The following is a 22,607-nucleotide window of genomic DNA, read 5'->3' on the forward strand; positions in this document are numbered from 1 at the left end:
TTTTTTGTTGCTTTAAACAATATATTGGGAAAGGGTCCAAATAATGGAGTTAAACTGATCAATGATTCAAATTTATGAAAATACATTACAAAAATGTTATCTGAAGTTGAGGTAACATTATTTTATAAAAATGCTATAGCAATCAATTAGGGTGGTATGGGACACCTGTCGATATTAACGTGGATAAAAGTACATTGTAATCAACATAATTTCACCGGTGAAGAATTTTCAAAGAAGATATGTACAGTTTCTTTCATTATACAAATGTATCCCCTAAATTTCAAAAGCTGTTTAAATCTCATGAAAATAAACATATATTTTCGTAAACACATGCGTACGTATTCACTTTTACACTATTTTCAAAAGAAAATAATGACTTCAACGTTATGTCATATTTCTTTACCATAAGATATACAGTAGTCAAACATGAAAAAAGAAGCACATTTTCTCATACTTTTTTTAAAGAGGAAAATATGCCCGCAGTCGTCGCCCACAGCAAAATTATAACAAATGCCATGTTTTATTACATGATAAAGTTATAATGTAAGTTTTACCGATTTTTCCTCTTCAGACTCATTCAAAAAATCTTGACAAAAAAATTAAATCAAAAATCCCTGGGTGATGGGGCAGTTGCGTATTGTACCTTTCACTTCGATTTCAGTGTTAATTTTCTTCTTTTTACTTCAATGTTTTACATGCTTCCAAAAAAAGGGAGGGGGGGGGCACTCAATGGCAATTCACTTTTTATATGTAAATTAAAGAAAAATGTTAACTTTACTGTGAGTAAAAATTGCCCGGGGGGGGGGGGGGGGGGGGGGTGGGACTGTTACAACGCACTTTGAAAATTAATTAGGCATGCACTTCGAATTTTGTTTTCAAAAAGTTTCTCGATTAGAATTTTGTTCATTTCTCATACGCTTACGCGTTATTTGACAATATACAAATAAAGTACAACTCGGTAGATTTGGATTATCCAAATATGACATTAACTGTATTGCTTAGCAACTGTCATTTCCTTTCTTTATGTATACAGCAAGTTTACCTCTTATCTGGTACTTTGGGCTTTGCCAGAAACAAAAATGATTTATGAATATACTGATTTCTGAAATCAATGCATAACATATTTCAACTGGATTCAATTCCATGTGCTTATAGACAAATATGTTGTAAAAAAAAAAAGGGGGGGGGGGGGAGATACGTTAGTTATGTTTATCAAAAACATTATGATCTTTTAGAAAATCAGTGCGAGAGAAAAAGACCTACACCCTAATGCTTATTTTTTAGTTTATTATAATTTATATAATGGTTGTCAATGTAACTTCTTTTTTCTTTACCTAGCAAGGAAGTTAATTGATTAGAAATTGAAAAGAGTGTTTATGTTGAAACACTTCCAGATTCTGTTACACAGCAGTGGAGAAATCATTGTTTGGCCAGCTCGTATTTTCAATATCATTGTACTAGATTTTCAACAAAGCGTATTTCTTTTTACGTTCTTCTACGTTTTCTTTAAGTTGCAGAACATCATATGTTTTGGAAGGAAAGATGAGGGTTAGGAGACCTTCTTTCTGTAACCAGTTTAATGATGTCTGTACCACGGGTAAATCCACACCCCACCCCAGTTCTTAGAGACGGAAATTGAGAATCACAAGTGTTAACAAATCATCATTCTATCAGCAAATTAGAAAGTCAGTGCCAGAACTTGTGATTTAAACAAATTTAAACAAATAGAAAAAAATTGATATACCTTCATAACGCACTTTGAAATTTTTTTCAAAGTGTGCGTTAACTTGGTCCCTCTAACATTTTGAAAAAAAAAAACATTTCAAAGTGCGTTCATTTGGTCCAAAATTTAACGCACCTTGAAAAAAAGTGCGTATTTTTTTCAAACTGAAGTGCGTTGCCACACAGCCCCCCCCCCCCCCCCCCCCCATGTTACGATTATTTAAGATCTTCTTTTTATAACACCAAAACTCTCAATATATGATCAGGGCAGGGGTATACTTAAACAATAAAATGCTTTCTTTGGTGATTCATGCGGGAATTATAAATGTGGCGAATCGGATATTGCCGCGGAAAAAATAGTTATAACGCGCTCGGTCCAACGGTCACACCGTTTACATATTAGAAATTTATTTAAAACCGTAAACAAAACCACTTTGCCCTTAGCTCCACATAAAAATCCTCATTGTGTCCGCATTTAATTAAGATGCATAATACCCCATCGGTGGTAGAAAAAATTGTCAATAGTGCCAGTGAGAAATATCTGGAGAAAAAATAAAAATCTTTTTATACAGGATCTATTTAACTACATTGTCCAGTTGTTTTGATATTTTGTATATGACTCATTAAAGCTGATTTTATTATGGTTTTTGTTGCTCGGGTAGGCGACGTAGCCAACTGGTCTCTTGGTTGTTAAGTATTCGCTTGGTTAATGAATCGGGATCGACATCCATTGGAGGTGTGTCTTCAAGGTCAAGGTCTTTCAAACATTTAATAACAACACAGTTTAGTGACAATGTCGATGAAGGCAAGTTCAACTTTGTGTAAAGTAATCTTCAACAGCAGCCCTCGACTCTTGGCATGTCGATCACAAGGAACTGTTGCACGTATCCTTTATTGTACGAAAATGTATCTATAGAATAGATCTATTCATATGATTTTACACCAATGTGAATGTCTTTGAAAACAGGGTACATGTACTTCAGGTTAATATACCGGCTATATACCATTCTCCGTTCCTGGGAATTGATATAGTGTGTAAATATATGAACTGAGATGTTTCATAAGTATTTAATTCAAACCATTTTATATGCAAATGATTAAAACATTTAATTTTTGTATATCATTTTGTTGTTGCGTAATCTATTACATATGATGTTTATTCACCATCACAGAATATAGTCTTATAGATGCATTATAAATGCAGATGAAAAGCTCTGTATTTATTCGTAGAGTAATGTTAAGCCAAAATATAAAGATTTCTTGAGTAAAAGTCGCACAAATCTCAAACCTTTTATTGTCTATTTGTCTTTTATGTTGTCTACTACTTTTAAAGATAGAGCAATGCCATTTACGAAATTTGTTAAACTTAATTAAAAACTTACCGGGTATATGTAAACTGGTAAATGAATTTTTCTTTATAAAAACCAGTAACCTTGAAGAATTAAGTTATTAACTTTCCTACCCATGTACTAGTCGAAGCTTCCTTTCATAGTGAGAGAATGCCTTTAGTGAGCATGGTGAGAGAATGCTTTTAGTGAGAGAATGCTGCTGCAACAGCCCTTCACTTCAATGGAAGAAAAAGAAGACTCATATAATTTAAGATTTGTACAAGTACAAGAAGTCACTGTTTATTTATTTTGGCCCAATAATAACAGATTACTGTGACTCTGGGTGCTGCCTTTATTAATTCTTCAGGTCAGACAAAACAAACCCAAAGTGACAATGCTTAATCCTTAGTTAGGTGCTACACATTTATAATACCATCTTGTAATATACAAAGTCTTGTACCTTTCGTTTGCATTTTATTTATCCAAAGATTTTATTATTTCCTTAATGATTGCAAAGAGTCGCAGAGAACTTCAGAAAAAGCAGCAAATAAAACAGCTGGTAAGTGTCAAGCTATAAAAATCAATGAAAATCAATGTTCAAGCGAACGCTCTCTCATGTAAATAATCTCAATTCTCCATCAATATTTCTCAACTAGGGCTTGACAGACTTCTCTTTTGTTTGTTAATGAAAGTAAGATGTGTTTGTGAAGCACTACAGACATTTGCCACATGTCCCAATAGAAAATGACAAAGTTTTATAGAAGTAAAATTTATAATTAACTTCCTTGACACTTAATTGACTTTGACCTTTGACTATGACCTTTTACTTGCCTAAATATGAAGTCTCAATCTAATTCTATGTTCAGTTTGAAAGAGACATGTCAAAAAAAACCCTAGGTATGATTGTGGTTATTTTTATTTTAAGTTAAGCAACACATGTAATTCAAGTATAATATTAATGATTTTTGCATTTTACTGGTATATAGATTTGCTCATGTATTTCATTAACATAAGAATCAATTTATCTGTAAATCTTTTTTGCAGCCAAATTCAACTGGCAGGATGCCCTTAACATGGAAAGCCAGCTGACGGAGGAAGAAAAGATGGTGCGAGATTCCTTCCGTGCTTATTGCGATGACAAGCTCATGTCAAGAATTATAATGGCCAACAGAAATGAAAGTAGGTTGTGAAACTCATGATCCCCAGAAATGTGTTGGTCCATGAAACAAATTACATTTCAGATGATTGAAAACATTATTTATTATTTGCTACAAATACAAATAGTACTTCACTGCGAGATAGTGTTTCAAAAATATGTGAGATAATTATCTTATGTGGGTTAGTATTTTATTTTACATTTAAGTACATGATTGAAAGAAAACCTTTAGTTGATAAAACACACCTCATGGTAAAGCTACTGTATTTGTAATAGTTTTATCATGTCATTGCAGAATTTGACCCAGAAATAGTGTCAGAAATGGGATCCATCGGAGTGCTAGGGCCCACCATCAAAGGATATGGATGTGCTGGTGTTTCCTCGGTAGCTTACGGCCTGATAGCTAGAGAGGTTGAAAGGTACAAAGTTTGTATATTTTTTTTGGTCAACTGTACTGCCTGTTTGAGTCGTGTCAAAATATATGCTTTATAATACATATACATTTATGTATATACAATGTATACCATTGCATAGTTAACTTCTTTTAATGAACAAAAATGAAAAAGAATATACCGGTATATTGAAAAAAGAGATATAAGAGTTTTGTACCTTTGTATGACAAACGTCCATTTTAAAACCGATTTTCCCCCATAGAGTTTTTTTCTGCTACCGTATATAATTTCATAGAGTTTTTACCTTTGTTTTACAGGGTAGACAGTGGCTACAGGTCAGCCATGAGTGTGCAGTCCTCACTTGTCATGCACCCTATCTATGCTTATGGCACAGAGGAACAGAAACAGAAATATCTGCCAAAGTTAGGCAAGTATACCTTAACTATTATACTGATATGCAGTGCATCAAACTGTGCAGACTTTTGATAGCACGATATGCCAAGGGTTTGTGAGAAGCAGTGTGGATCAGAAAAACTGTGGCTAGCAAAGATGTGCATACCACTGATTATAGCATTGTTTTTATAGCTTTGCATTTACAGTAAAGAAATCTGCATGTTTAACGAAGTTTTTCACAAAGTCTTCATAATCATAAGAATTCTGATGATATATGTCAATTCTTCATATTTTGTATCTATGTTTCCTTATTCACTGTTCTTATTCAGTAATGAATTTGTGAAAAAACCATGATTGTTTAAATTCTAAATTGCAGTATGAACATGATATTGACAAAAAATAGGATTTATACAATTCTGTGGTGTATGATAAAAAAAATGTCTCGTATGCATAAAGCGCATGTATTTTATGGTTGAATATTATCCATGATATTTAATTCAGACTCTATTCATTCATTTCAGCAAAAGGTGAGCTGATCGGCTGTTTTGGGCTGACGGAACCAAACCATGGGAGTGACCCCTCGTCCATGGAGACAAAAGCACGATACAATCCCTCCAGTAAAACCTACACAATGAATGGAACAAAATCATGGTATGTCAATTATAATAGTGGTCAATTCAGTTTTAGAACCATTTTAACAACACTTTGGACTTTCGGTAGGATGTAACTATCTATTTCTTGCATCAAAATAAGTTCAAAATGGCGCTGGTTTCGAGTGATATATGCATAGATTGCCAAGACTGAGCTCAAAACCCAGACAAATTTTGTTGATTTCAAAGAGCGTAGCTGAGTGGCCAACAATGAACTAGGCAGGCCTACGTCGCATTGATGTTTGACACAACTACCCAAAGTCCAAGCTCTTGTGGAAATGGTTCTGTGTGAGCATGCAGGCCTCATCAAAATACGGAACTCAAAGCAAACATATATTCAAAACACAGATACACTGTATTCTCAAGTTCTTAATAACCATAAATTTTAATTTCAATGTCGGTATGATATTAACTACCAATACTGTGAATTGCTTAGAATTCATAGGTTTGTGGGGATGTAATTTCATGTATTTTCTTATACCAATGAAAAGGAAATATGACTTTAAAACTGGAATTTATTAATTTGTGGAGGATGTTAAATTGTTGATGAGAGTTACCCTGGAATTCCATGGAAATTAAGCCACCACAAAATATAATTATTCCACAGTAATCAATTTTGAATAAACTAAATTATTCAAAAATTTTGAGATATTTTGTATACAAAAAAAATCTATGAGAGTTATGGCCCTTCAGGCATTTTGTTTATGCATATGTACATGTTAGCCAATTTAGATGAAAAAGAAAAATTCTAGCACCAGAAGAGGTACCCTACATGTAGCATAATGCTGTTACGTATTAATGACATGTCAGATGAATGAATATTTTAATTTTTTTTTAGGATCACAAATTCCCCTATAGCGGATGTATTTATTGTGTGGGGTAAGTGTGACAAGGATAATGACAAAATCCGAGGGTTTATCCTGGAGAAAGGGATGAAAGGCCTGACTGCTCCAAAGATCGAGGGAAAGTTCTCACTGAGGGCCAGCATCACTGGACAGATCGCCATGGACGATGTAGAAGTCCCCGAGGAAAATATGCTGCCTAATGTCATGGGCTTAGGGGTAGGGGATAAAAATCTATTACATGAATAAAAATACGTACATGTACTTAAAATACATGTACAAAAACTACTAGCAGATTAAAAGAATAATTCCTTGTTATCAATTTCGGACTTTAGTTTTCATTGAATCAATATTTCAACAAAATGTTATAGATGTACATCAATATAGGGTGATAGAAATCAATACATATGTATATAAACAGTTTGTTTTTATTTGAACATGTTTTATTGTATATACATGTATATTAGATACATATACAAATGGTTAGGACACAGTTTTAAGTAATCAACTATCAATTAGAAGTCACACTGATTTTTAGCATTGATAATTACAAATTTTTGTCGATGTTAGGTACAATACATGTACCATCCGAATGGATATTATTAATAATATTTTCTTTTGTTATACAATTTAAATTTTTCTTCTAGGGCCCATTTGGCTGTTTGAACAATGCTAGATATGGAATTGCCTGGGGAACACTTGGTGCAGCAGAATTCTGTCTGGAGACCGCCAGGCAGTACACTTTAGACAGGTATCGTTGTAATCTCGACGAAATTCGTTGAGACTGAAAAATTTTGACCCAACATCTCTCTAGAAGAGACGTCCGTCAAAATATATCAGTCTTGACGAATCTCACTGAGATTTATCGTTAAGTTTTTAAAAAAAAATATTTTTTTCAAAAAATAAGTTTTTTTATAATGAAACCTTTTACTAATTATAGTTCATGACTTTAAAGCATTGTGGAAAATTAAAAACAAGCACATGACTGTATACCGCGGTATATAAACTTCATGTTTAAAACATGTACGATGTTTATTTTCCAGAATACAGTTTGGAAAACCTCTAGCCAAAAATCAACTTCAACAGAAAAAAATGGCCGACATGTTAACTGAAATCTCAATTGGTCTTCAAGCTTGCGTACAGGTTGGAAGACTAAAAGATGAGGGGAAGTGAGTACTGCATGCAAAAATGCAAATTCATTTTTCATACATTAACAGGTAAACTACAAGGGTTATATAATTTGGTGTTTTTGAAATAGGGCAACACCAGAAATGATCTCAATGATCAAGAGAAACTCATGTGGCAAGGCTTTGGATATTGCTCGAGTTGCACGAGATATGCTCGGAGGAAATGGAATCTCGGATGAATACCACATCATCAGACATGTTATGAATCTGGAAGCTGTCAACACATATGAAGGTAACAACACATTGTTTGTGATAGGTATAATATCTACATTCCAGATGTTTTTTGTATGTAAAGTTTGTGGAAAGCTACTGCAGCTATAACACTGTAACACACACAGGGTACTGAAAGGTTAAAACGACGAGTTTTATTATGAAGTCACAAATGTTGAACGCTGTAAAATGCAACGTCACAAGCGAAAATCAAAGTTTACGCTTGTGGCTGTTACAGTGGCTCTTCCATTTTAGACCATTTATATGAACTTATCCTTAGGATAAAATAGGATTTTTAAGGTATAAATCACATCTGCAGACAAGGCAAGAAGTTAAAAAAAAAAGTAAATATAAGCAATAAATCATTATTTTTTTTAAAGATTTAGTCTCATAACTGCAGGAGTTTGTGCCTGTTTGATAGATTGTCAATTTTTGATAATTACCCAGCCTAAGCAGGTTTTCCATTAGATGTACTTTACTCCCCACTCCCTGTAAATTTTGAGTAGAAAGCACTTAAAACTGTCCCTGTACCATTTAACATGAAAATTCATGTACATGTACTTCCATATATACTTAATTAACATGCTAAAAATAAAGGTTGAATTTGCCATTTTTATAAATTTTCTACAATGTACATAATTAAATATTTCACTTTCTACAAGCCTGATACCATTTGATTTAATTAGGACAGTGTATTTGTGGTAATTTTTGGTGTTATTGAAATTTTAATTGGTCAGGTTTAGAAGTCATGCAGACACTTCCTGCTTGATAAAGCCCTCTTCTGATATTGATAAACGAGTTTTTGGAAACTGTTAGAACTAATAATTGACATTTATCTCCCAAAGGAAATAATCCAGAGGGCTCCTTTCAGTACATGGGCAAAAACAATCTTTTATTAAAATGATCAATTTTAGTTTCTACTTTTTTTTATACATGTATGCCTTCACATACACATGTTAATTTTTAAGATTAAGTAAAAACCCAATTTAAATAATACACTACAATATTGATGTACCTATGTCAATTTCATGTATATGTAAGGTTTACCCTGTGGCATGAAATGCATTTATTTTGACCCACCCACCCACCCCCAGCTTCATTCCAAATTATTTTATTGTTTACAAGTAGGGTGCTATAAATATATCACCTTTTTAATAAATGGACAGAAATATGGACCAGTCTTTTTTAAAAATGTAAATGTGTTTAATATACAATTGTCATAATTTCATATCTGTAATAAATAATAATTATAGATTTAAATTAATTGATTTTTTTCTTTCAGGCACACACGACATCCATGCCTTGATTTTGGGTCGAGCAATCACTGGGCTCCAAGCTTTTACCTCCGACTGAATGAACTATAAAGAGTGGAGTGTTGACTTTATTGTGTCTGTGATATATATCAAAAAAAAGAAGAAGAAATCAACAGCCGAAAAACTTCAAGTGTTTGAAATTTTATTTTTGTCAGCTAAAATTAATAAGCCTATAATTTATGACTCTGGAAAATCTTATATGGACAAAACTGGTATTTATTTACTAATATTTTTTTTAAGATTTACTAAAAATTGTCTCATATGGAACTTGTGTGCTAAACTATAGTATTATGAATTATGGTACATGGTACATTATGGTACATTTTTATCTTTTAAATGCTGATAAATGCATTAATTTTCCTTGTCGAATCCGGTATTTTTTATACCCTATCTCTAAATTTTGTTTATAGAATTTCTACAGATTTGAGAGTTTATGTTTATTTTGGAGGCAGATATCATTGAATTCTATCATGACTTTGAATTTGTATGTATAAATACATGAACATGTATGTTTATTCAAGGAAATACTTAAAATACCATGTGTTTTTTCAATGTTGTGAATATCTTAATCTTGTTTCATCGGGTATTTTAAAATTGTGAGATTATACGGAGTTGCAATTTGATTATTGTTTACTATATATATAAACATGTACAATCAAGTGTACAAATCTTCAACAGTTAAAAAAAAAATCACTATGTGAAATAGATTAGGCGTCGATATGATAGGAGAAATAAACAATAATTTTTTTTTTCAGATCCTTTTCCTCGTTTTCTACAAAGCGTTATCAATCCTTCCTTATTCGAAGTGAATTATATCTATCACCGATCACGGCTTGGTTTCCCGGCTTCAGTTCCTTGTATGATGATTATTGTACCGTTTCCTTCGAGTCTGTATGATTTATACATCATGTACAGATAGGACACCTGTTGTGTTTGTTTACAATTTGACCAAAAGGACTTATAATATTTTTTGTATTACCGTGATACCACATGTAGTATAGCGCCCCTACTAGGCTTTGAACTTTGTTCGCTTGGGTTTAAAATCTACAACAGTTTTAGAAAAGTTAAACAACATATGCAAGAGGAAATACATAGAGATGTCAAATAATTACCCAAATCAAATAACTAAACTTCATGATGAAATTTTCTATGATTAAGGAAGCGCAGAGTTGAAGCATTTAAAAACCAGACTGAAGTGATGAAAACTTGAAATGGGAAAGATACCATTTAAAACTTTTTTTAAAAAAAGTTAATTTTATTTTATAAAAGTTCATTCACCTGAAGTTTTCAATAAAAACGATATGATTTTGTAAAATTTACTTCACAGCAAAATCATTGGAGAAAAAATCACGTCAAGTGAAATCGCGTGTGAACGATATTTTCAGGACCACAATGTAAAGTGGTACATTGTTACTTATTGTGTTATCCTGTCTAAATAAAAGACTTTATTATAATATTAATTATTATCCATTTTGTGACTGCGTTTTAAATGTAAGTGAAAAATAAAATAGGACTATAAAAACTTCAAAATATAGATGCTGATAAAGATTCTGCATTGTTCGACAAATGGTTCAGGTGTAAAATGCACTTTAAAAAAAGTTCTTTGTTGCATGGCTCTGGTAATCTCTCCATATTTAACAAAAAATATTTTCGCGTGAATAAAATTAACAAAATCAATCAAATTGTATTTCTATTTTTTATTTCGAAATGAGAACAGTTGTATATATAACTAATATTGAATTATTAAAACATAATTACGATTAATCTCTGAACTCGAAACTTCCATCAGTCTATTGCGACAACATATAGTTCAAAGTATGTTGTACCTTATACCTATGTGTATTTTTATTAATGTATGCATATTGCAATATTGACTTTACACTCCAACTTATTTTCCGTGTGAGTTACACGCGTGACAAACATTTATCCCCATAACATCGCAGTATTACTGCTTATATCCTTCAAAAGTGGAAATCAACGCCTGAATATAATTAATACGAAAAACATGAAGAGAAGATGTTAATATCATAAGGAAATTCATATTTTTTTTTCTATGATAGCATCGCAGAATTGATACTTCCTACATGTATGTATATATGTCCTTCTAGACTTGTAAATCAGACATGTAAAAAATCTTGTATGCGTTGATAAATAACGCAGACATATAATTATACGTACTACATCTACACAGTGCAAATCATATTCATTTACAGCTATAAACATATTTAATATGCAGATCAAAGGTGGTTTACTAACATATATATATACATCAAAGTCTCTAAACATATAACGTAATTCTATCCTAGTATAATTTTATTGCATTTTTTTTTTTAAAATGTAACAAATATTTTTGTTATACTTTCATGTTAAATACTGAAATCTGATTGGTTAAGACGCAGTTAATAATATTTGCTATTACCCTCAGCGTTAGCAACGCACTTAGCAACGGGTAACATTAAAAAATGTTACATGCGCGAAAATTATGCGCGTACGGTTCGCTGTAGAATTCACGTTATTCCTATATAAAAGCAGTAAAATTTTCTAAAAAATTAAGACATTCAGTATAACAAAATAAATAGTGCCTGTTTGGGAGGATAACAGTTGAAATTAACACCCCTCGAAAACCATTGTCAACCTCCGCTTCGCGTCGGTTGACAATGGTTTTCTCGGGGTGTCAATTTCAACTGTTACCCTCCCAAACAGGCACTATTTATATATTATCAAAAGACTGAGCTGTGTATCATTTGGACGATATTCATAAAGATTGACTCTTGAACATGATATATAATATAGCATTGGTATTAAAGCCACTGACAGTTTTGTGATGTAATGACCACAAATTGTGAACCATGATATTGCTGTTGGTTTTGTGTGTAACATGCACCATTTAGAACTAATGAAAAATTAAATGACATGTTAATGCATCCTGATGCCCTTGTAGCAAGCTACAAAAACACCCCCCCCCCTTACAAATTGTCCAAGAAGGAACTGATCCGTAATTTGGGAGGGGGGGGTGAGACTATATCAAGTGCTGATAATCGACAACTTTAAATTTAAAAAAATGAACCTTTGATCGAAAGGGTGCTGTACTGTTAACAGATAAACTACTTTAAATATCCATTACATTTCTACATTTAAGGGATGTATTCTATTGCTTTCTTCGATTAAAAAATCGAATACTTAGGATCAACTCTCTTATAACCTAATGTTTTCTGCCGCACACTTCATGTTGAGAGAAAATTATATTTATATCTGCTCTTTTTAATCATTTTAAAACTTTGAACACACGTTTTTTTTTTCTATTGAATCTCTTTCCTTATAAAGGATTTGCCAACACTAGTTACAAGGACATTAGAGATATAGAGCAAGTATGCATAAAGTCAATGTTTTCAGAGAGAGAGAGAGAGAGAGAGAGAGAGAGAGAGAGAGAGAGAGAGGAGTCTGACCACTACAGCATTACTTGAGAATGCATGCCTTATTAACTTCATTTGAAAAATCCATAGGTGCTCCGTATTTAATTTTGTAAATGACGAATTGCCAACACTTTACAAGGACATTAAAGATATTGCGTAAGCTATGCGTAAAACTGCTGACAAACTGTCCATGTTTTTATTGTGTACAAAATCTAGTCTCTTGTTGCAAGCCAAATGAAAGTTGTTTAGTACCCCCGCCCCCCTCCCAAAAGGTCAGAGAGAGAGAGAGAGAGAGAGAGAGAGAGAGAGAGAGAAACGTGTCTGAACACAGCTTGAGAATGCATGCCTTTTTAACGTCATTTGAAAAATCCATAGGCGCTCCATATTTAATTTTGTAAATGACGAATGATAAGTCTATATTTACGTTTACCCTCTCTTCTATAAAATCAACTCGTATGAATGGTAAACGTACATTGTATATATAATACTTTAAAAATTAGATTGGAAACGCCTATGGAAAAATCGCATGCCCCTTGTCAGTATTACGAATCAAGAAAAATCTGAAAGTTCGAGTTCGATTTCTAATACATCTTCTGTCAAATGTGTTCTGAAGAGTGTGTGTCAACAAACGAGAACGAACATCATTACAAACAGAGACATAACCTCCAGGTATGAAAAATGTCTACACCTGTTCTAGTAGTTTACGCAATTCCTCTACTGGGTCAAGAGAGACAGATTCTCTTACAGGACTTTTTTGATGACTTAAAATTTCTCGAATTTCCGAGAAATCATATTCGTCACTTTGCATGTCTTTCCCCTTAAAGGGCAGTTCTTCGATAGGTTCAAAGGTTAGATTCATCAACATTTCCTCTTGACCTTCGGTTGCGGGTATGATGTCATCAACATGTTCATCATCTTCTTCTTCAGCTTCTTCCACAACTTGTGGTACATGCATATCAACAAGAGTGGTTCTTTTGCTTCTGCTTCTCCGCAATGGCACAACCACATCGTTTTCTTCATTCACAGTTTTCACAGAATTTTCAAGTGTCTTTTCTTTCCTAAGTGAAGCAATATTTTCGTAAACTGTGTCCGACTCTTCTTCGTTAACGTCTGCGTGGAGATCTCCATTACTAACACCACTTTCCTGTGATAAATCGTCCCCGTTCTCTTCTTCGATATGATTTTCACGCAATGGATTCTGTTCTGGGCTTGTAGTTTTGGTATCCTTTATTCCGTTTGAGACGGGAACTTGCTCGATTTTCGGAACTTCACTTTCGGAATTATTCATGGTAAAGCTGTTAATAGAACGTCTGCTTCTTCGCATTACCACCCTCGAGATATCGACTTCGCCATATTCCTCGGTGATTATACTTCTCCTGTTTTCACTTCCAGCTAATGTTTCATATCCTGAGTCAGGTCTGCTCTCTTTCCCTGTCGAAGGCACAATGGATGACCTTCCTACAATATTTTTCGTTAGCTCGAAAGATTCTTGCTTAATTTTTCCGTTGGCGTCGGATCGTCTTGAATTTACCGGTTCGGTCTCAAAGTTCGTCGTCGATTCGCCTTCTTTATTCACTGTCTCAGATACTTTCTGAACACTACTTTGGCGTATCGTATCTGTTTTTACAGTAACTGCTTCCTTGCTTCTTCTCGATGATCCCGATGATGTGAACACGTGAGATTCGTTCGATGGCTGTTCTTTTGCTACAGTGGTGGTTTCTTTTGCAAAAGTTTTCTTTACTTCCGGTTTATCCTCCTCTTTTAGATTTGGCCCCTCTTTTCTGCTTGAATTCTGGCCTCCTTGAGAAATGTTATTTTCACAAAATGTCGTCTGGTCATTTATTCGAGGGACTGTGTTGTTGACACCTGACAGTTTCCTCGACAAGATTCTGGATTGGATCGAAATTTCCCCTTGATCTTGTAAAGTCTGTTTTCGGGATGTGTCCAATTTACATTTCACTGTGTTTTGTGCGAGAGGAACTTGTCTGAAAAATTAATTTCAATAACTCATGCTTATAAATGAAAGATATGATGAGTGTTTGAACACTTCCTGTTTCGTGTGAAACATTGAAAATAATGAAATTTAATCAGCTTACTTGTTACAATTGGCATGCAAAACATCTAGAAGATTCGTGATCCATTCATCGCGTTTTGCGCTGTCTTCTGCCGTCTGCGAGGAGAATTATACAACTATTACATCACAAATCGATAAAAGAAAATTGCAAGTTTGATTTGAAAGGAATCGTGCAATTTCTGGAATAATGTCATTAAAACGATGACAAAGCACACGATTCAGAGAGAGAGAGAGAGAGAGAGAGAGAAAGAGAGAGAGAGAGAGAGCAATAAAAATAAAATTAATTCTAATATTCTGTGAGTCAGAGTTCCTTTTCGACGTGTCTGTGTGTTTTTGTGTGTGACATGAATAACTGAACAATTCCTCTGACTCAGTGTTATGGGATTTTTTTTTCCAGACCAATTTATCTCTAATCGTTACGAATTCATCATTAAAACAAAAGAAAACAAATGCCTTACGACAATTATGCAATACTAGTTTACCAAGAATGTTTCAGTTCATGAAATATATGCGGTATTTAAGACAGTAGTTTGAATACATGTATATTAGCAAAAATTCTTTTGAGCAAAATACAAGGACCTGTACTGAGCCCCGTAGTAACTTTGGTGAGGGGGATAGATTCATAGAAATTGGAGATGAAAAATTTAAATACCCCCACACTCTATTTCTCGTATAAACCTAAACATCTTTTTAACCACAACAGAACATCTTCATATATACAGGTGACTAAAAGTGTGCATAAACAATTACATTGTAATAGTAAAAACATTTTTGCCTGATCTGCTCATTCAAAAACTGAGATAATCCCTATTAATTTACGAAGAGAGAAATATCAAATCATTTGTATTATACTTACATAAACAACAACTTTTCCTTTATGATCTACACGGAAATCTCTCTCGTTGGAGACCACTTTCTCGACTTTCCGCACCAGTGACAATTCCAGTGAACCAACGCAAGATGACCTCTGATGTGGAATGAAAAAACAGAGTTTAACGACAATTCATTTTCAACACTTGAGTGGGTTGACAAGTAAAATTTTTTTTCGAACTTCCTGCTTCGATGTATTTTATATTGTACTGTAGTATTTAGATAAGCAGTTAAATAACTTGCAATAATATTTTACTTAACCTAGAATAAGGGGTAGAAACTTAGGAATTTCCTAATATCAGCACTTATAAAATTCAAATATTACAATGTCGATCAAGATTGTTTTTACGACAGAGATTTAAATTTATTTCAGCGCGGAAACGTGACGATTATTTACAACTGAAATACAAAAAATTGTCCTTTGGCTTTAAACATATATACGGATAAGTAGAATATACGAATGATTCCATCGTGCTTTAACGAACAAGTAGATTATACAGCTGAAATACAAAAATATGTCCACTGCGCTTTAAACATATACGAACAAATGGACCTCCAAAAACAAAAGAAGAGCACAAAACTCTTAGAGGGGCATATCAAAATAAAATCAACCAGAATTTTAATCCATCCGTTCTCAAACAAAAACTTAACCATTAAAAGAAGTTTTATGTTTTTGCACACAAAGAAAACGATCATACATTGATGTTTAAAAAAATTTGCTGAAAAAAATCGATAGTTCTCAGAATATGTGTTTTAAACTTTTTATAGATCTAATTAAGTTAAATGATATGCAACAAAGTATTCAAAATTTAACCATTTCAGTTCTTCTGTGTACATCTATTGGTTTAAAGAGAAGTGAAATTCCAAGGGCAGGTCTACGAAATTAGCAATATTTGGGAATTCCCGGTTCGAATGCCTATTAAAAATAAATTCAATATAGGTACTTTGATCGATTTCACCGTAGAAGTGGAATTATAATTACACTAACATCTAAATATTTATCGAAGTTATTTCTGAGTGTCCAATTATTTTAAATGACTGTAAGAAAATTAAGGGGTGTTTTTGTTTGTATGGTTAATTAAGGAAATTCATGAGTGAGGATTAGAGGAGTACTTTCAACTTCTGTGGGAAAATAATACTATAATATACTTTCAGGTGGGAAACTAAAACAATATGGAGAAGGAAACAAAAAATATGTACATGTTAGTGTCAACAATTTTTATTCGAATATACATTGTTAAAAATTGTCATTCTATTGAATATGATTAATGCATGTACATGTATGAGCAAACACATTCTATTAAATAAAAATAATACATCCATGCACAAGTACAGCAAGGCAGTGGTATTTGTATTTATTTGGGTAAAGGGAAGTGTTATGATTTTTTAACCCAATAAATTCCGGCTTAAAATTACTTGTACGTATTTTTTTTTTGGCATACATGCGCATGTAGTCGCTTTGCAGTTGGTGTCTACCAAAAAGGACCATTTAAAAAATGTAAGTCTAAACTGGAATCAAGTGCAAATTAAAATTAAAATAAAGTCCTATTTATCGATTTATCGGTTTAAATATTTCAAATTATTAAGTCTACAAACAGTTTTCAGGAAGAAAAAAAAACAGGTGCTAGACTGTGACAATATACCCTTATAATAAAAAATAATGAACATCGTTTATAATTGAGAAGATAAATAACGACAGGGCGATTTATAGGTGTAAAAATTGACGAATAAACAGGTTGACAAAAAGGTGGTTGGACAAGTAGACAGGCCGAGTAGTAGACGGATAGACAGATCGTAGACAGATCGAAAAGTAGACAGGCTGATAAGTAGATAGATAGACAAATCGACGGGTAGACAGGTTGATAGATGGACGAATAGACAGATCGACGGGTAGGCAAGCTGAGAAGTAGAAGAATAGACAGATCGAGAGATAGGCGAATCGACGGGTAGACAGGTTGATAGATAGACGAATCGAGAGAAAGGCTGATCGACAGGTGGATAGGCTGATAGGTACACGGATAGACAGATCCACACTAAGTAGAAGGATAGACATGTTGACGGGTAGACATGTTGACGGGTTGACATGTCAGATACTGTCTCTCTGTCTATACCTACCTGTCGAATTCTCAACCTTTAATGCTCCTAAGCATGTTGGTATGTCTACATTTCGAATTATCGAATCGTTTACATATGTATACCGGTCTATCAGTCAACCTACTGAATCTTTATATATACAGTACGATAATTTAGTAGAACTACTTTATTCTGTAGTTAAGTTTAATACAGAAGATTTTGACATGGGGAAATCACGATCGCCCGCCATTTTCCTCAAGCAATAGAGGGTGATATAGAAAGACAGACGGACGGACAAACAGAAAGTCAGAGAGAGAGAGAGAGACAGAGAGAGAGACACACACACAGAGAGACACAGAGAGAGAGAGAGAGAGACAGAGACAGGTGGGTGGAGGTCATATTTTGCTCCGTCACCAGAGACAGTGTGTCAAAAAGTACACGTATATAGAGATAGACATGAGTCATGGCGCCGAATCCCTGATGAAAGAGATCGCCCTGAACCATTACAATTTTTCATCTTCGTGGTTTCATGACTAAGTGTACATTACATTAAGTATCATTAGACTGTTTATTGCACGCAACATAACATATAGAATGTACATATGATTTTTTTTCAAATATTGATAAATTGTATATGCTTATGTATAATTAATACAAATATGATTTTTAACTAGAGTTTGTGTGTGTGTGGAAAGAGAGAGAGAGAGAGAGAGAGAGAGAGAGAGAGAGAGAGAGAGAGAGAGAGAGAGAGTTTGTGTATAGTTAGTTCGTTTACCTTGTTTTCCCTGTAAAACAATAGTTCCTGATCGCTCAAAACGCACCAAACCTTCGTTTTTCGTCCGGGAATTCTCTGAAATGAAAAACGGAGTTGTTTATTAGCAGCCCAACGCGCACACACGTGTAAATTGTCACATGAGTGGCATTACCATTGTGTGACATAAAAACTTGTCAACAACACGTTTGTTATTTACATCGGATTAAGAACAGCACTTGTATAATTAAAAGGAAACATTCAGATTGTTAGAAGCCGGCTTTCCTGTATTATACAAACACGTGTAATACATAAATAATCAAAAGTGGGTTCGAAAACCAATTTTAGATACATAATTAACATTCGAAATAGAAGTGCATGGTCTTTCAATCGAACCATTAATTGCTTAATTAGTTTGGTTGATTATTCTTAGTAAAAGCTTAATAAATTGATAAATTTACTAATTACTATACAATACAAGAATATTTCACGTTTACTGCAACATGACATGAATCAGCACGTGAAGTGTTTCACATTTTTTACCATCGTTCGCCGAGTCTTCATTTTGCCAAAGCATATGTATAATTATATCGTTACCAATGACATTGCTGGTGAGAAAAGATTGATTTTTATTTATCTTACATTGTGCAAGAAAATTTAACAGTTGTCTGCTTAATAGTCTCTCCCAAATCATAACATAAATTTTGTCTTCAACCAAATCTGCCGATATTATACCCAAATTGTTTCAGTGTCATACGGTATATTTAACAATGTTGTTCAATATGCTCAATAAAACAACAACAAAAATAGTTCATTTCTAGATAAACCACTCTTAAAAGAGATGTGTAGTCTAAATTTAAAAATAAATTTTTATCGATTCAACTTTACAATTTAGAATACATCTAAAGCGTACAATTCAAAATTGCATGACATTGTGTACACAAACGTTCTTCTTTAAATGGTCGTTTGTTCACGTATATTGCGATTTAATATTCCATGCAGTCAAAGAATGTAAAATAGATCATTCTGTTAAGAATACAGATGGAATACTAAATAAACATCGTAGATCAAGGATTCTTAGATAATATAGATTTCTGGTCTGTTGTTGTTTGGGGTTAAAATGCCAAGAAGATTGTCACGCATACTTTGCAGTAGTTCGTCAAGATATGGAAATTTAGGGTACAAAAAATCTCTTTTAAATTATTTCAGACGCTATAAACCATTGATATTAAAAGTTATGATACAAACACCGTACATTAATTCATTTTCAGGCTTTACGTTCAACGGCAGTACAAGTGTTTTGTGAATTATTATGCAATTTACATGTACATGTACATTTGAATTTTCAATGTTCTTCGAGCCGATAAAAATTGAGAACTACAAACATTTAAACTTTGAATTTAAAGTACATGTAGAATTCACATTGTTTAATTTTTCATTTGATATTCTAATTTAGTACCATAGGCGTCGGAACCGGGGGGGGCTAGGGGGGGGCTTAGCCCCCCCCCCCCCCACTTTTTTTGCAAAGTTATACCTAACCATTAGAAACATAGTATGATAGAGGGTTCAGCCCCCCCCCCCCCCCACTTTTTCCCGCAGGAAAGATTATTGTTCCTAAATTTACCTTGAAAGATTGAGAAGTTGGATTCAGAATCATACTAGCCCCCCCCCCCCCCCCCCAACGGATTAGGAATTTCGTGATTGAGGGAAAAAAATATTGTGGTAAGTAAATGTTTTTTTTAGGAAGCATAGGTATACTTCCCCCCCCCCCCCCCCCCCCCCCCCCACGGATTAGGATTTTCATGATTTTGGGAATTACTTTTTCTCAATATTTCTGAGGATTAGTCTAGCCCCCCCCCCCCCCACTTTCAATTTGCTTCCGACGCCAGTGAGTACTGTATATACACGGTAAGTACATGTACCAGACAGTAACTTATCTATCTACCCGATGGCAGAAATCAACGTTTACTAATATAACTGTACAAATAATGCACACACACATATATGTACAAACAATTCTAAACAACTTGGTCACTCAATGGGTAGTTAAAGAGAATATCATAATAAATCAGAATGCTGATATCGAAGTTGGTCGAGCTTAATAAAAATAAACATAAAGGTGCTAAAACATACCCCTGGTTTTTGAAGTAGCCCCTCAAATCTAACATCCGACATGTTGTTAGGTTAAGACCCTGTCATAAAAGTCTAAATCCCAGGTGATCGCTGACTCCAGGTACACGGCACAGGTGAGATAAATATACTATCTCTACCCCTATAAACTCTCTCACCTGACTTTCGGAACTCTTGACATGGTGTCTCAGCTAAACACTATATATATATACTAGCTTCTATGCATGTAAGTTTTCAACGCACTAAACTGTACAATAGATTCTTCACTACTAAAGCTCCAATACACAATAATTTTGAAGTTTTATACGTTTCTTCCTTGTTTCGTAAAGTTGTTCAAATGTTGATGAAGCCTTTTGTCCGGGTGTATTCTGAGCTAGGGGTCGGCTGTGGGTATTGGAACCCTGTCACTACATCAAAACTTCCGGGTTATCAACTGTTATATAGGGGGGATTTTGGTTAAATCTATACGTCCCACAAAGGCCAAACGCCGGAGAGATTAATTTAAAACCCTTCACCTCTATCGATAAAATTCGATCTGTATATGAATTAAATTTGTGCTGGTTTTATTTTTCTTCTTCTTCAACAATTTCCTGTTACACCATGTTTGGTTGACATAGCCTTAAAATAGGATTTCGTTTCTATAAAGCATTCGGTTCCAAAGAATTTCGTTCTGTTTTTGTTTTTTTTTTTAATCTAGAATAAAAAAATCTGAGACGGATATAGAAAGAGGGTTGGGGGCTTCCGGACCCCACCCCCCTGGACATTTTTAAAAAAACTAACTATAGTAAGTATATACACTCGCGTGCCAAAAGTATGGCATTTTTTTTTTCAATTTTCTCTATATATTTCATTGAAAACAATTCTTATGTTAAAAGGTTTTATGTTAATTGCAATTTGTTTTCAGATTTTAAGGAAATCTACATTGATTAAAGTAGATTCATTTTACACTTTTTGACATGCATTGAAACAGTTTTTTAACAATTCGTTTGTAAAATTTAATATTTCAAACACAACACGAAGATATTTTTGAAGAGCTCTTCTATATATCTTTTGCAATATGCAAGCCGTAAAATCTTACTTTGAATTGTGAATATCAAATCTGAGGAAATGAAGGTTGGAAAATAATATGAATATGAGGCCAAAAAAGCTAGAGAAATTATAATTTTTTTAATTTAAGGCACAGAAAAATCGGTCAAGGTTACTTTTCAACTATTCTTTGAAAAATTTTTGTTTACATTAAGATATATGGTGAAAAGAAAAAAAGTTGATAAATTATATATAAGCATCTACCCAAGAAATGCCCCCCCCCCCCCCCCAACCGGGCAAACTTAAATATCCCTCGGACCCAACCACTGGAAATATTTTTTGGATCCGCGCATGTACATTATATACAACTGTAATGAGATGTTTGGAACTACGATCAATTTTAATGAAAAACAATCTCAGTAACATTTTCTCTAGAAAATAAAGTTTCTTGTATCATTTCTTAAGGAAAATCAAAGTACTGAAGAACTGACGGGAGTTGATTTTGTCGATGTTTATTTATTTTAAAATCAATGATATGTTATTTTGCATGACAAGTACATGCAGCTTCTAATTTGAATTACGCACATTTTTATAACATGATTTTTTCGACAAGAATGCTAAAAAAAACACCATATGAATCATGTTAAATAATATTTAAAGATAAAAATAATTCAATCAAACTATCAGTAATAGAAATATTTCTCAAAAATTGTATGGATCCAAGCAATATTGAACTCTAGTCTCGTTCAACCAAACGCTCGGCTGACACCGTCTCGGAGACAGCCGAGCGTCGAGTTGAACGAGACTATTTTGAACTCTGGCGTAGGAATACATACGACTACAAAAAATATTTAAATTGTTCGTACCATTTAAAATCTGACTATTTTCAAGGTATTTATAAATAAGTTTCCTTGAAAAACAATGTTTTAGCATACATTACATCGAATTTATCAATTATTTTCAAGAACTAAGTCTTGTCAGCAGCAATGATTTGTGCTGAGGTCCAAACACTGTTTCACTTTCGGTTTGTCTGAGTAACTGCATAGGAGAGTTGATTAAAATCAACTCCCAAAAAAC

At 33.6% G+C, this 22,607-nt stretch overlaps 2 protein-coding genes across 2 annotated transcripts; one reads left to right on the forward strand and one right to left on the reverse strand.

The window, feature by feature from the left end:
- The first annotated feature begins 2,447 nt into the window (after window positions 1-2,447).
- On the forward strand, window positions 2,448-10,429 carry LOC128168274 (glutaryl-CoA dehydrogenase, mitochondrial-like). Its single transcript, XM_052834474.1, has 11 exons — window positions 2,448-2,606; window positions 3,568-3,609; window positions 4,095-4,229; window positions 4,502-4,625; window positions 4,916-5,025; window positions 5,513-5,642; window positions 6,480-6,702; window positions 7,131-7,234; window positions 7,527-7,652; window positions 7,742-7,902; window positions 9,163-10,429. The coding sequence occupies exons 1-11, from the start codon at window positions 2,516-2,518 to the stop codon at window positions 9,231-9,233; spliced, it is 1,317 nt and encodes a 438-aa protein (XP_052690434.1). The 5' UTR covers window positions 2,448-2,515; the 3' UTR covers window positions 9,234-10,429.
- A 2,161-nt stretch (window positions 10,430-12,590) lies between these two features.
- Window positions 12,591-20,984, reverse strand: LOC128168272 (uncharacterized). The gene is made up of 5 exons (XM_052834472.1): window positions 20,508-20,984; window positions 18,399-18,473; window positions 15,537-15,647; window positions 14,703-14,776; window positions 12,591-14,591 (listed from the first exon to the last, which is right to left on the reverse strand). The coding sequence occupies exons 1-5, from the start codon at window positions 20,547-20,549 to the stop codon at window positions 13,289-13,291; spliced, it is 1,605 nt and encodes a 534-aa protein (XP_052690432.1). The 5' UTR covers window positions 20,550-20,984; the 3' UTR covers window positions 12,591-13,288.
- Window positions 20,985-22,607: the final 1,623 nt, after the last annotated feature.

Source organism: Crassostrea angulata, chromosome 10, assembly GCF_025612915.1.
Source record: "Crassostrea angulata isolate pt1a10 chromosome 10, ASM2561291v2, whole genome shotgun sequence".
NCBI lineage: Eukaryota > Metazoa > Mollusca > Bivalvia > Ostreida > Ostreidae > Magallana > Magallana angulata.

What these genes read in the sequence shown, in the direction of transcription:
- LOC128168274 (XM_052834474.1), top strand. Translation starts at nt 2,516, where the DNA reads ATGTCGATGAAGGCAAGTTCAACTTTGTGTAAAGTAATCTTCAACAGC. An exon ending in CTAATGTCATGGGCTTAGGG is followed by an intron (nt 6,703 to 7,130) that starts GTAGGGGATAAA and finishes TTTTTCTTCTAG; the next exon opens with GGCCCATTTGGCTGTTTGAA. An exon ending in AGACTAAAAGATGAGGGGAA is followed by an intron (nt 7,653 to 7,741) that starts GTGAGTACTGCA and finishes TTTTTGAAATAG; the next exon opens with GGCAACACCAGAAATGATCT.
- LOC128168272 (XM_052834472.1), bottom strand. Translation starts at nt 20,549, where the DNA reads ATGTCGGATGTTAGATTTGAGGGGCTACTTCAAAAACCAGGG. An exon ending in GGCTACTTCAAAAACCAGGG is followed by an intron (nt 18,474 to 20,507) that starts GTATGTTTTAGC and finishes TTTTCATTTCAG; the next exon opens with AGAATTCCCGGACGAAAAAC. An exon ending in TGTTTTACAGGGAAAACAAG is followed by an intron (nt 15,648 to 18,398) that starts GTAAACGAACTA and finishes ATTCCACATCAG; the next exon opens with AGGTCATCTTGCGTTGGTTC.